At 37.8% G+C, this 13,437-nt stretch overlaps 1 protein-coding gene across 1 annotated transcript in view; it reads right to left on the bottom strand.

Annotated features, from left to right (window-relative positions):
- Positions 1 to 4,718: 4,718 nt before the first annotated feature.
- STRN3 (striatin 3) overlaps positions 4,719 to 13,437 on the bottom strand; it is a 104,849-nt gene continuing 96,130 nt past the window's right edge. Inside the window, exons 15-18 of the mRNA XM_065404210.1 lie at positions 12,857 to 12,997; positions 11,252 to 11,359; positions 8,213 to 8,299; positions 4,719 to 8,116 (exon numbers count right to left, since the gene is read on the bottom strand). Coding sequence (XP_065260282.1) covers positions 7,947 to 8,116; positions 8,213 to 8,299; positions 11,252 to 11,359; positions 12,857 to 12,997 — 506 coding nt within the window. The 3' untranslated portion in view covers positions 4,719 to 7,946. The remainder of the gene's footprint in view (positions 8,117 to 8,212; positions 8,300 to 11,251; positions 11,360 to 12,856; positions 12,998 to 13,437) is intronic.

Genomic DNA, 13,437 nt, shown 5'->3' with positions numbered 1-13,437 from the left:
AGATAGGGATATGGGTTCCATCTATCGCCCCACCACAGTTAGGGAATCCCATTGCAGCAAAGCCATCCACTATGGCCTGCACATTTCCCAGAGTCACTACCTTTCGTAGCAGCAGCTCAGTGATTGCTTTGGCTACTTGCATCACAGCAGCCCCCACAGTAGATTTGCCCACTCCAAATTAATTCCCAACTGACCGGTAGTTGTCTGGCGTTGCAAGCTTCCACAGGGCTATCGCCACTCGCTTCTCAACTGTGAGGGCTGCTCTCATCTTGGTATTCTGGCGCGTCAGGGCAGGGGAAAGCAAGTCACAAAGTTCCATGAAAGTGCCCTTACGCATGCGAAAGTTTCGCAGCCACTGGGAATCGTCCCACACCTGCAACACTATGCAGTCCCACCAGTATGTGCTTGTTTCCCGGGCCCAGAATCGGCATTCCACGGATAGAACCTGCCCCATTAACAACATGATCTCCAAAGCACCGGGGCATGTGGTTTGAGAGAATTCTGTGTCCATGTCCATGTCCATATCACTCTTGTCGCTGCGCTGCCGTCGCTGCCTCCTCCTCTCCTCGTTTTTCTGGTCCTGGTTCAGCATAAACTGCACGAGAACGTGAGGTGTTTACAATGTTCATGACTGCTGTCTTGAGCTGAGCGGGCTCCATGCTTCCCGTGGTATGGAGTCTGCAGTGTTCACCCAGGAAAAAAGGCGCAAAATGGTTGTCTGCCGTTGCTTTCATGGAGGGAAGGGTGAGGCTGTACCCAGAACCACCTGCGACAATGTTTTTTGCCCCATCAGGCACTGGGGTCTCAACCCAGAATTCCAATGGGCGGAGGAGACTGCGGAAACTATGCGATAGCTATGGGATAACTACCCACAGTGCAACGCTCCGGAAATCGACGCTAGCCCAGGTACATGGACGCACACCGCCAAATTAATGTGCTTAGTGTGGCCGCGTACATTCGACTTTATACAATCGGTTTCCAAAATTTGAATTCTGTAAATTCGGATTAATCCCGTAGTGTAGACATACCCTCGGTTTGAGTTGAGTGTTAATGCAGTAAATGAAAGTGCTGGAATCTTCTCTCCAAACAACCTTGCCTCCTGAGCACTTAACATTATAGAGTCGTAAGATGGAAAGGAGTATTGCTTGTAAGACAGGTATTAAACATTTTTTTGTTATGTATGAAAAAGTGCACACCCGCTTCCCACTCAATTTTTTTTTTTAAACACACAGCACCTCCTCTCGGAATATGGAATTATTTTTGTAAGAATTCAGAAGCAAATTCATTGAGTTAAAGCTAAATTTTAAAAATGAGTCCTTTTAGAAATTAAGATCCAATGTCAGACCCTGTCTTTGATTTTAATAACCGAACACAACCAACTTTTCGAACTTTCAGTATAAATTTGGGCATGGCAACATCCCAAGAATTTACACAAGTCTAACTTTCATTTTTGATACTTCTATTTGTGGCTTTATTCTGTAAATTGTAGCACTCATGAGGCTGTCATTCCAAAATTGGCAATCTCATACACCACTCTTTCAACTGGAAATATACTTATTTCTTTTCAATGTCTCCATCTAGACAAAGGAAATTCCTGTTTATATGAGTAAATACAAGGCAAGACTGAACTGTTTTAACTCCTGAAGCAAGTGAGAGTAGTCAGTTTCTTTTTGAGAAGGGGGGGCAGAAGAAAGAAGAGTTTTTTCTTTTTGGACCTGCTTCCACTGAATGCACAGTTTAAAAGAATACTTAAATGGTAGGATAGAGAGGGCAGAGCAACAGTAACAAGATGGCTGGCATGGGTTCAGGACTGCTTACATGCAGAAGGAACCAGTAGACCAAATCAGTGATGAATCCTGGTCACATACCACCTGAGGCACATTGCTCATATGCTAAGGAGGAGGAGTGTATGGTGCATGGTAAGTCATGACTGCCAATCAACTCCCCACTGGGCTGGCCAATTGGTGGTCAAAGGACAGAGACACCTTTTCTCTTTACACCCAGGCACAATCTGTTTGTGGACTCTGAATTGGGGAGGAGTTATATGGCTCTGAAATGGCATTCCTCTCTTTTCTCAGGAGCCTGGGGATTGGCATACTCCTAGTACAACCAAACTTCCCCTCTGCTGTGATAGGATGGGTGTGTGTGTGTGTGTGTGTGTGCGCGTGTGTGCATAAAGGGTCCAATCCTGCAATCAAATTTAAAAAAACAAAAACAAACCCACAAACTAATGTGTTTTGCTGGCATAAAAATTGCAAGATTGGAGACATACTGGATTGTTCATATGGAAAATGTTGTAGGGTTTATTATTGCACAAGCATGAAGTTATCAGAGATAGTAAGCAGATTTAGGCATTGTTTAGGTAACTCTGAAGGCCAAAAACAAACAGAGGCAAATAGCTAATCTAATTTTTCTTCCTAAGGAATGATTCTACCAGCTAGATAGCAAGGTAGAGTCAGTTGGCTTTTCTCATTATCTTTCTGACAACTAACCCAGTTTGCAACCAAAGAATGCCAAAATGTTAACAGAGGCCATTTTCTCAAACAATCCTTCCAATTCACTTTAAATAGTGGATTGGAAGGATGGGCTCCTAGTCAGCAAAGTAAGTTCATATGAAGGAGTCTTGACCCCATACAATAATGGTCTTCAGCACATATCATTAGCCACTGTTTCATTTCAGAAAGTCACCCAGTGTTCCTTCTCTCGATATTAAAAAATCAGTTGTATCTGTACAACTGCAACTTTGCTTTTAAAGCAGGGATTCAACTTCTTTATATACCAAGAATACCATGCATCCATTTCACACTTACAATACTTGGTATAAGTACAGAATTAATGTTCTGAAAATTCACAGGTAAATCCATTACTTAATTTCAATAAAATAAATTTAAAAGATCCTTTAAAGAGCCAATATACTCTTCAAGATTTCCACATTGCTGAAGCTCATTTAAATTTGTACATTGACTACATTTGAAAAAAATAAGTGATAATTAAGCCAAGTTAATAATTACAACAATTATTATGGATTAGAGACTAACAGATAAGGCCAAATCAACAGCTCAGGTCTCTCAAGTCAGGTCATTGTAATACTCGTAATAATCAATCATCACTCATCCTTCCCCAGTTAACTAGCATGGTGCAATTCTATTGCTTGAATTGAGTCAATGGGGTGGACTGTGCACACTCAAAACCAGAATTCTCATCAGTGGATCACTTGCCCTTTTCTCCCCAACTGAGGCTGCCCTTAAGAATTTGGTTGCATGATAGCATATTACAGGCTATATTCAGCAGTATGCTGCAGCTGCTTTGTGCTGCTCCAGAGATGCAAAGTAACTAATTTTAAATGGCCAGCATGCTCTGGCTGCTTTTTGTTGCTCTGGAGTAGTTCAAAGTAGCTAGAGTATACTGTTGGATCTGGCCTTAACAGAGAGAGTCTTATCAATACTAAGTTCTTCACACAGCGCACAGTCAACTTGTGGAACTCCTTGCCTGAGAAGGTTGTGAAGGCTAGTCTGGAGGGGTTTGGGTGAAGTCCCTCTTAGGGCCTTTACAGAATCCTGGTAAACAAGGATGAAAGGATAAAGAGCTGTTACTGATTTAAAAATCAACAATATGAACATTTGCTGACATTTATTTAGATTGGGCCAAATGCCTTCTTTGGGCCACACTGTGGCCAGTGAAGCAAATACCAACGTGATTATGTTTAAAAAATAATCTGAACTATTCATATACATTATCATCAGTGTGTTCTGATTTAGTTGTAACTTCTCAAGAATAGAAAGTTAGTTTCAGCTCAAGGAAGTGCACTCTGTGCATCAATAGTAGAGAATACAGAATATGGAAAATATACCTCCATTCATCCTCATCTTGAAGGCAATGTTAATTGTAATCACCTTGTCTCAGCTCTTCCTTGGCTCTCTGTCTCTGCTATCCCATTTGCTACATGCGGCTATGATAGATAGGGATCTTCGATGAGAGTAAAAAACTGAATATTTATTGTGAAAAGAAGAGTAAGACAAAGTAGTTCATATTTTCATAGGATGTATCACATATTACTAGAGAAAGATTGTCCAATGAACTTCATCTCCTGTTCACTATCAAGTGGACAATCTCTCTTCCTAATTGGAAACACTTAACATCCCTATTAAACTATATAGATTGTTTACATGGGAAGTATTTATTTTTAGCTGCCTTTTATGTGATGTAGCAGCTGAAAATAAGGAAGCCAGCCAACATTATGTGACCAGACAGCTCTCCATGGACCTCAGTTTAGGAACCAACTGCTGTTAGAGAAGTACCTAAAACAAATGGGTAGGCCAAGGCAGCATTATGAATTTTGAAGTAAACAGATCTACAGTGAATAAAGGAGTACTTTCTACACAGCATATCATTAGCCTATGGAATTGCATGTGCCACAGAGTATTACTGAGGAAAATAAATAAAAATATTCAAAAAGATAATAAGCTTCAAAAGATCCAAAAACAGCTATTTTGTAAGAACACCACATGTTCACCAATGAGGATAAAATGACAAGGGCCGTCAATCCTCACACCTCGGGGCATATGATTATCACTAGCTGAATTGAGGAAGAAATTTCCCCCTATGATTTCACAAATGAAGGTGCCTGACTTTTTTTTTTTTTTTTTTTTTTTAAAAAAGCACATTTCAAAGCATTTGATATTGGCCTCTCAGACATGATACTGGGCAATTTGGACCATTCATTTGCTTAAAACAGTTCCTATAATGAGTAACAAGATGGGGAGTGATCCTGCAACACACAGGCAAGCTGAGAGAATGACAATAGATGCATTCTTTGAAACAGGAGCAGAAAGACATCTGATTGCAGAAATGCCAGCAAGTCAGTCCTTATGGTACACCCATTTCAAACTGGAGAGGATTTATTTTAGATTTTGTTTTTAATTAGTGTCTTCTGCAACACACAGTGTCAACTTGTTCCATCGACAATGCCATAAACTGTTCTGTAATTTAAATAAACTGATAGCATTTTTAATGTTAGGACTGCAATCAATTAAATAACAGTTTATACTAGAGGTAAGGTCAGTATTCAGTAAATGAAGCCAAGATACATCATTTGGTCCAGCATAACATTAAGACACTAAAAACACCATAACAACGAGATTCAACTTAAGAAAAACAGTTTTTTTACCATTTCAATTTTAATACAATTAAAGAAAATGAGGTAAATGTTTATGCATGACAATGTTTAATAAACAATCACATTTCATTTAAGCATTAAAATGCAGCAGTCTGGAAAAGCTGCCAGAAACAATGCTCAGCTTCAGAAAAGGTGATCATGAAATTACTTCCAATAAAATTCAAATCACACTCTCGTCTGTTGATTAGTTGAACACTTTAGATTGAAACAAACAAACAAAAGTGCAAATTAGCTATTAAAAAAAAAGAAAAGAAAAAGAAAGAAACTGTCCTAACAAGCAGTCACTGAAAGGCCCACCTTGATGGTAATGGGCAAAGTTCTCCAATTTCTAAGCAATATAACTTACTGTACCATATTGCTCCTAAAAACAAAATTAATTTCAGAATGATTACTGTTTTGTGCCTCCCACGGGCACATCAGTTTTCTTTTGTTTTTCATCCAATTTGCTTGACTTTAGATGGAGAGATCTACCTTCTCATTGCTAAATTGGATGGATCACATGCAACTACAGATGTCACCACTTATAAGAACATTTTCAAAGGCCTCAAAGCATATTTATATGTGGGCAAGGGATAATTATTACAAAGAAAGTTACAGACCACAATGCAATATTCATTTTTAATTTCCATTCAGCTAACACGTTTTCAGCAAACTGAGTCATCATGCAAATTGGCTCAATGTCAGCTTTAGTCTGCTTTTAACAGAAGCAGACTCTTCACTTGCGGTGAATCCTCCTTCACTGGAGGATCCCAAAGAACTTTATAAAGGTGAGTAGACCTCATTTTACAGAGAGTGAAACTGGGGCACAAAAATTTAGCTTATTCATCATGAGTCAGTTGACAGAGTTGGAAATAAAACCTGGGTATCTATTCGACCCCAATCCCACGTTCATATCACTTCATCTCTTGAAATAACTGAAGAGCATGATGATTACAATTCCAAAAATGCCCTAAAAATGTCAGAGTCATTTTCAATTTATTCTCAGACAGAAAAACTATCAATTAAAAATGCAGTACAAGTTTCACTCTTTAGAGACATGTTCTTATATGGCGTGTTGCTGCTGGTAACTAAAAAATTGTTTATATCCCAACAAATACTACCAGTTTTCAAAAACAATGCAGTTTATTTAAACAGCACAAAAAGATGTAATTTCACTAAAATTTAGACATTTCTTAATTTAGTAACTTTCAGAATAAAATGTCATCTTTAAACTGTGCAACACAAAATAATGTAGCCAACAGTAACATACAGGTACACCATTTAATATTTATTATATGCATTTTATATACATTATTTTTCAACTGTTGTACTTTTGCTACGTGGTACAATCTTAAAAATTTGCTGATTCATAGTTTGTAAAACAGAAACCTTACAAAACTCATCAAAACCCGCAAACTGATCAGAAAAGTTTTGTGGAAGACTAGAAAAAATACTTTATTGTCTTAATCATGCATTACACAAACAAAATCTTTAGTTACACCATAAACTGAAGCACTTTTGAAAAAAATAAAAGCAGGGAATAACTAGTCCAAACACAGCAGATTTATGAATCTTGATTCAACTACTTCTGTATTCTATTTGAAACGCAAATAAACATTTTTCACTCCAAAAGTTCTGAAACAAGATTGTTTTTTCTGGAATCAACTTCACTCCAGATACTTAACCGGAAAAAAAATCTTGGTTTGTAACTTTAAAAACTATGAAATGTCCCATTTTTAGTCTATTTTAGACTGTTCAAAGAGTGCCATAATAGATATACAGGGCCCTTTAACACACTACATAAAAGGATATAAAGACCAACAAAAAGTGAAATAAATAACAATAGGCCATTAGCAAGATGGGTAATCGTTGATAAATAAACTTGTAAATACAGTAAGATGTACAAAATATCACATAGTGATAGGATGCCAAGATTAATTTTTTTAAGAGTTCACTGGGAGGGTATTACAACCCCTCTGTGTTTCATTTAAACATACTTCTTTACAGTCCTTTATATTTATGAAGACAGTTATGCGATGATGATGAATTAGCATCCTTAATGAAAGGACTTAGCTGAGCTGTGTTAGGCAAAAGAAGGGAAGATTGTGGTTACACGGCAGCGGGTCAGTGAGATCTCTGTGTTTTAGGGTTCTATAATGCAGAAAAAACATTATCAATACAATCTTGAGCACTGTTGTGACAGGCTAAATATATAAAAAGACTTATAAAAACTAGAATTTTATCCAAACATTTTGTGCAACTAATGCTAAAATATTTTAAGTTAAATTTCCTTTTCTTTAAAGCAAAATAAAAGTTTAAAAGGGGATCTGTGGCATTCAACTGATAAACAGAAGATCACTAAGAGATGAAAAGAAAGCTACTCTTGGAGCTCACTTCCCCCCACAAGAGCACCACATTCCTAACCCTAAGGCAGCACACAGAGTCCAAAATAAAAGTCTTTTGTAAGATCAGACTCCACGTTTGCTTAAAGACACCTAAAGAACAGACATATGCTCAGTTCATATTCAGTCCAGGCTACAAATACTGGTTTTCTTTTTTTCAAAAAAAAAAAAAAAAAAAAATACAGTAATTACAGTTAAATTAATAAGCCTGACATTATTCAAGATGTGGTGACTTTTCACCAACTTAAACCTGCCCCACATACAGCCTTCGCCCAGGCAGATCAGATGTAGTGTCCTATTGGTAGCCGTTTCATTGATGGCAGTGACGCATTCCCTCTTTTTTTTGTCCAAGCAGACCTGCTATTATGGTGCAGGTTTGTTTTGTTGTGTCACACAAATACTTTGGCAAGGGCATCAGCTCCTGCACTGGCAATATATGCTTTTGATGGATGAAAAGCTACATCATAAATGGACTCATCCAACTTTTTCCTATGGGCTGTTATTTCTTGTACACAAGTCTTGCTGTCTAAATTCCATAATCTAATGGAACAGTCATGGCCTGTGTTAAAAAGAAAGATACAAAAAGTTAGGTTTTCATATCCTTTAAATATTATTAAAGCAAAATTGGTAGACAATACATAAAGTTAAAACTTACTTCCAGACATCAAATAGATTCCATTGGGATCTACTGCTAGACTTGTGACAGCATCCAAGTGAGCAACCATAGAATGGATCATTTTACCTAAAAGCAAAATAAAGTATCAATTCCCGGGAAGTGTCTTAATATTTTTTTGACAGAATTATATTAAGGAATCAATTTAATATGAGGTAGCAAACAACAATATAGATTTAAATCAAATATGTTAGAATCATACTGTAATTGACATTCATTTATATCACTTTAAACTCTAACTATTTGTTGTTAATTTTTAACAACTACGTGAAAGATGCTTCATAGCCTATATATAGCATGGTGATGGTCCTGAGTGACTTTCAGATAGGCATATTCACAGTAGGGACACCATGTCTCTAAAATGCTTAGCACCTTCGTTGGCAATCATAACAAGACCACCAAAGACTAAGTGGACATGGTGATGACTACACTGTTACACGTGTATTGCCCCAATGTCCACAAGTCATCACTGAGGCCCATTGAAGGGCAGGATGAGGAATATTGAAGAATTTCAGTTTCAATGTCATCACCATGACCTTTCATGACCATGACTTGTATATATGCATGTGTGCTAGAATTAAATAACTTTTGTTGTAACTGCAACTGCCGCAAAACAAATGCACAAGATGTAATTAGAGGTGGTTCAAATTTTTCACAAAATGAGAACATTCTAGTAAAAACACAAGGAAAACAGAGGGGCATTATTCTAGGTTTCAAGCTTCCAATTGAAGGCAGGCTCTGGGGAATCAGCCCTGGGAATTTGGAAGGCATAAGGGGCTGGTTTTCTTTTGGGAATGTTTTGATTTGGTTTATAATTTATTTTTTTTGGTGGTTATATATACACATGTATGGGAAATGGGAACAAGAGGAAGGAAATGCACCACTCTTCTGTTTTTAAAATTATGGCAAAGATATCAAAATTTGGTATAGCCATTTGGAATATGTTTATTTAAACCCAAATAAATACATCCTTACATATACATTAAGTATTGTAAATATGCGGTGTACAATGTGGAAGAGCAGACAGATGCTCTAAAGAACAGAAAGCTAGTACTCTAATAAACTCAGACTCATTAGACTAAGGCCAGAAGAGACCATCATGATCACCTAGTAGTCTGACCTCCTGCACATCGGAGGCCACAGAACTTCACCCACCCATTCCTGCAATAGGCCTGTAACCTCTGGCTGAGTTACTGAAGTTCTCAAATCTTGATTAGAAGATTTCAAGTTAGAGTATCTACCATTTATTCTAGTTCAAACAAGTGACCCATGCCCCAAGCTGCAGATAAAGGCAAAAAAAACCCCACACAATCTCTACCAATCTGATCCGGGGAACAACTCCTTCCTGACCCCAAACATGGTGAACAGTTAGACGCTGAGCATGTGGGGAAGACAGCGATTCTCAATCTTTTTGTTGCAGTATAGGAACATCTTGTGACATACCCTAGCACAGTTGCTGTGTCTACATTTTTCTATCCATTCTCTCATCTCATCTCCTTTTCTAGAGCTTACAGCTTATAAAACAGATAAGCCATTTTAAGTCTAAAATGGGCCTCTAGCAGCCCCAATCACAACTCCTTGGCCACAATAAATTACTTCTTGTTCCAACAGGTCTGTAGGTAATGACCTTGATCTTTAACAGGAGAGAAACAGATGACATGTTTAATTTTTGGGGAGAGGCAGGGTATGGGAAAGAATAAGGCAAGGGGAATGGGGAGGCACTCGATAAGGTAGTACTTAGCAATGATGGAGAGGACCTATTATCCATGGTAATCAAAGCCCATCAGGGCCAAAGGGAAAATATTCTCTCACTACCTCAGATGTAGCTTCCTAACCCAATCCTGGGCTCTTTACTGCATTTCAGCCATACTTGGAAAGAGTTTGGGTAGATCTAGGCTGATATCTACTGGTTTATGAAAGGAGAAGTTACTTTATTGAAATCTGGATTTGTGATAATATTTAACAAGGGAAATTTTTGGCCAAGGAAGACTGGCTTTTAGAAGCAGCTGCCAAGATTCAGTGAAAGGAAGTAGAGCACTAACTGGGAAGCTAGTACAGAAAGGGAATTCATCATACCCCCCCCCCCCCCCAAAAAACAACAAAGAAAAAACAGCCTTCCCCTGATGACTTAGTACAGGCAGTCACTGGCTAAAATGATAGGTCCCTCGTAAATAACAGAGAGCCTAACTGTTCCTTCACACAGTTACAGAATTGCTGACAAGCCCCTGGGAATCTTGGGTCATGTTGTTCAGGCCTATCTGCAAGGAGAGCTGCCTGGCTCTGCTGCAAGCTGAAGCAAGGTCAGAAGCCCCAAGAGAGAAATATAAGGGGACTGACCAGGACACAGGAGTGGCTAATCTGGAAGTTAATTGGCTTGTGTATGAACCAAAAAAAAAAAAAAAAAAAAAAAAAGACCCCAGGCTGCCCTCCACCCCCGAGCAGGTGTGGCACCCTGGGCCAAGCTCCGCCCCAGAGCCTTCCCCAACCTCCACCACCCGAGCAGCAGCAGTGCCCTGGGGCCCCCTTAGAGCACCTATTATCTAGTCAGGGGTCTTTATAGTATAAGTCATGGACAGGCAATAAACAAAAGAATTTTACGGCCTGTGACCTGTCCATGACTTATACTATAAATACCCATGACTGAATCTTAGCCTTATGGATGATTATCAAGATATTTTGCTCATTTCCCCCCATCCCCACACACATTTCAATTGAGAACTAATCCTTTAAAAAGGCCTCAGATTTTCGGTCAGTTATGGATTTACAACAAGATATGACTAAAATGCAAAATGTGATGTTTCACTTATATCAAAGTAAGTATAGGCAGGATTATCTGATGAAGGTTATGAAGATATATAACTTTTCCAATATTATTTTCCTACTGTAAGGGGAATGTTTCTTTTATACTAACATGTAACAGTGGAACAACAAATTTATGCTATGATTCTGCAACAAGTTGTGTGTGGTATTACCCTCCCATATCCACCCAGATTTATTTTAAACCTTATTCAGTATCCTTACCCGTTTTATTGTCAAAAAACTTGATGTGTCTATCTTCATGAGCTGTAATTGTTACAGGAAGTGTAGGATGACTTACTACCCTGTTAATATGATTATTTGACTGCAATCCTGAAAAGACAGAAAGTTATAGGTAAAATATTTGATGGATAAATAGTAAAAATACAGTCAGCAAGTAATAATATTGCCCAAGAAAACACCATATTTAAAAATAACCAGTGAATTAAGAGCATATTGGATGGAACCTTCAAGTGTCAGGAAAATTAATGAGACATTTTAGAATAAAACATGTAATGAAAGACAGAAAATACATGTGATGTGCTCTGGCTTTACAGGGCAGGGACTAATCCACATGCACTCTAATCACTGTATTATGAAGAGAAAAATTGTGTGATTGGGCTATATGTATGAAAGATACTTTAGAGAGAAGGTGAACAGATTATGTTTGTATTTCATGATAGTAGTAATGGGGGGGGGGCGGTGTGTGTGTGTGTGTGTGTGTGTGTGTGTGTGTGTGTGTGTCACAAAAAAGATATATTATGACTCCTAACCTACTAACTAGATTCCCTTTTCCTATGCACTACACAAATGTCTTATTTCTACTTAAATTATTTAATGATACATACAATGTCTTTAAAATAGTCTCTCCTATATCTTGGTGTATCATTTACCTTGTGAAAGGATACTTCGCTGAAGTTTTGGGTTTCCCTTTTGATGTTTAGCTATTTAAGTTTTTATCCTTAACCAAAGATATGTTCCTCCCTTTAATTGGGCTTCTATCTTAGTATAAAGGCCAGTATAACAGACTATGATTCTCTATAGTTTCTTTCATAATCTAGTGGTCTCAAGGTGCTTAATACTAGCCATTAAATACTATCAGGTTAAACACTAGACAAACTGAGCTGTTACATATGAAGCAGTACGTTGCCCTCTTACAATACTAGATTTTCAACGTTATTTCACTGAGAAGGGGTTTAAATGCCAGCACCTACAACAGGGCAACACTGATGTTATACTGCACTCTCAGCACTGGATCTGATCCTGGTGCTCAACCTCCCAGTCCAGAAGACAGAGAGTCAGCAATTAAGACATACTGATTCTGTAAAGTACATTCAGAATTCTACACTCTCTCTTATGTTAGAACCATAATGCCTGCACTTAACGTATTCATGCATATGCCTATGTAGTTCGAACTCTGTTCCTTCATATTTAATTCAGGCAATTGGTTCTTGAAAGACTAGCTACATTTTTAGTTTTTCGGCAAGGTTCTGTCACGTTCAGCATCTCTGTAACCCTTTCTGAATTATCGCCATCCTTATCCTTCAGATCATTCCAGATTCTCTCAAACTTTTTTTTTTTTTTAAACAAAGATGAAAAAATTTCCCTTTGCCAAGAAATTTCCTTTCCTCATTTAGTCCCCCTATTTCTATGATTTGACATCTCCACATGACAATCAAAGAGTAAGAAAGTCAGAATAGAATTAAAATGTGAATTTGTGCAATACAGAAAAAGAGGAATAAAGCTCTTCTAGCTCACCATACACTGAAGCTTTTGAAAGAGCACACATCTAAGCTGCATATGAGACAAAATTAATTCATATTAACTTACCAGAGTCTATCTGTGATGAGAGTATTACCAGTGATTGGGATGTTTCTAAATCATAAATGACTGTGCTGCCAGTGCTAAAAGATGTGACCATATGAGCAGGATCACAACCTATAAAGTCAACCGATGTAGGTATTCCATGTTCTAAGGAGAAAAGAAAAAAAAAGATTAGAGAAATAAAACCCTTAAGATATCTTATAGGCTTAAAAAAGTTTAAATGATCTTTCCTATTTTTCTTCCACAGTAATTACCAAAGAAACTCCTTTTAGAGTTTTTACAAAATGCTGCAAAAAGAAATAAAGCAGCTACCTTAATTATCAGCAATAATAATAATCAGCAATTTTAAAAAGTAAGATTGCCAAAACCAGCTAAGGTTTGTGCAGAACTCATTCCACTTAAAGAGCTAACATCTGAAGAGGAAGGATGTGATGGCTGTAGAAGGGAGTGAAGGCTTCACTTAAGAGGTTCATCACAGCTGCATTTCCTTGGAGCTCCAGTAGTTTTCCTTTAATCCTAAAAATACTGCAAGTTGATACTTGGTTTGGGCAAACTGAGGAAACAAACTTATCCCCTTCCCATCACAC

Source organism: Emys orbicularis, chromosome 4, assembly GCF_028017835.1.
Source record: "Emys orbicularis isolate rEmyOrb1 chromosome 4, rEmyOrb1.hap1, whole genome shotgun sequence".
NCBI lineage: Eukaryota > Metazoa > Chordata > Testudines > Emydidae > Emys > Emys orbicularis.
This window is presented reverse-complemented; position numbering and strand designations above follow the sequence as displayed.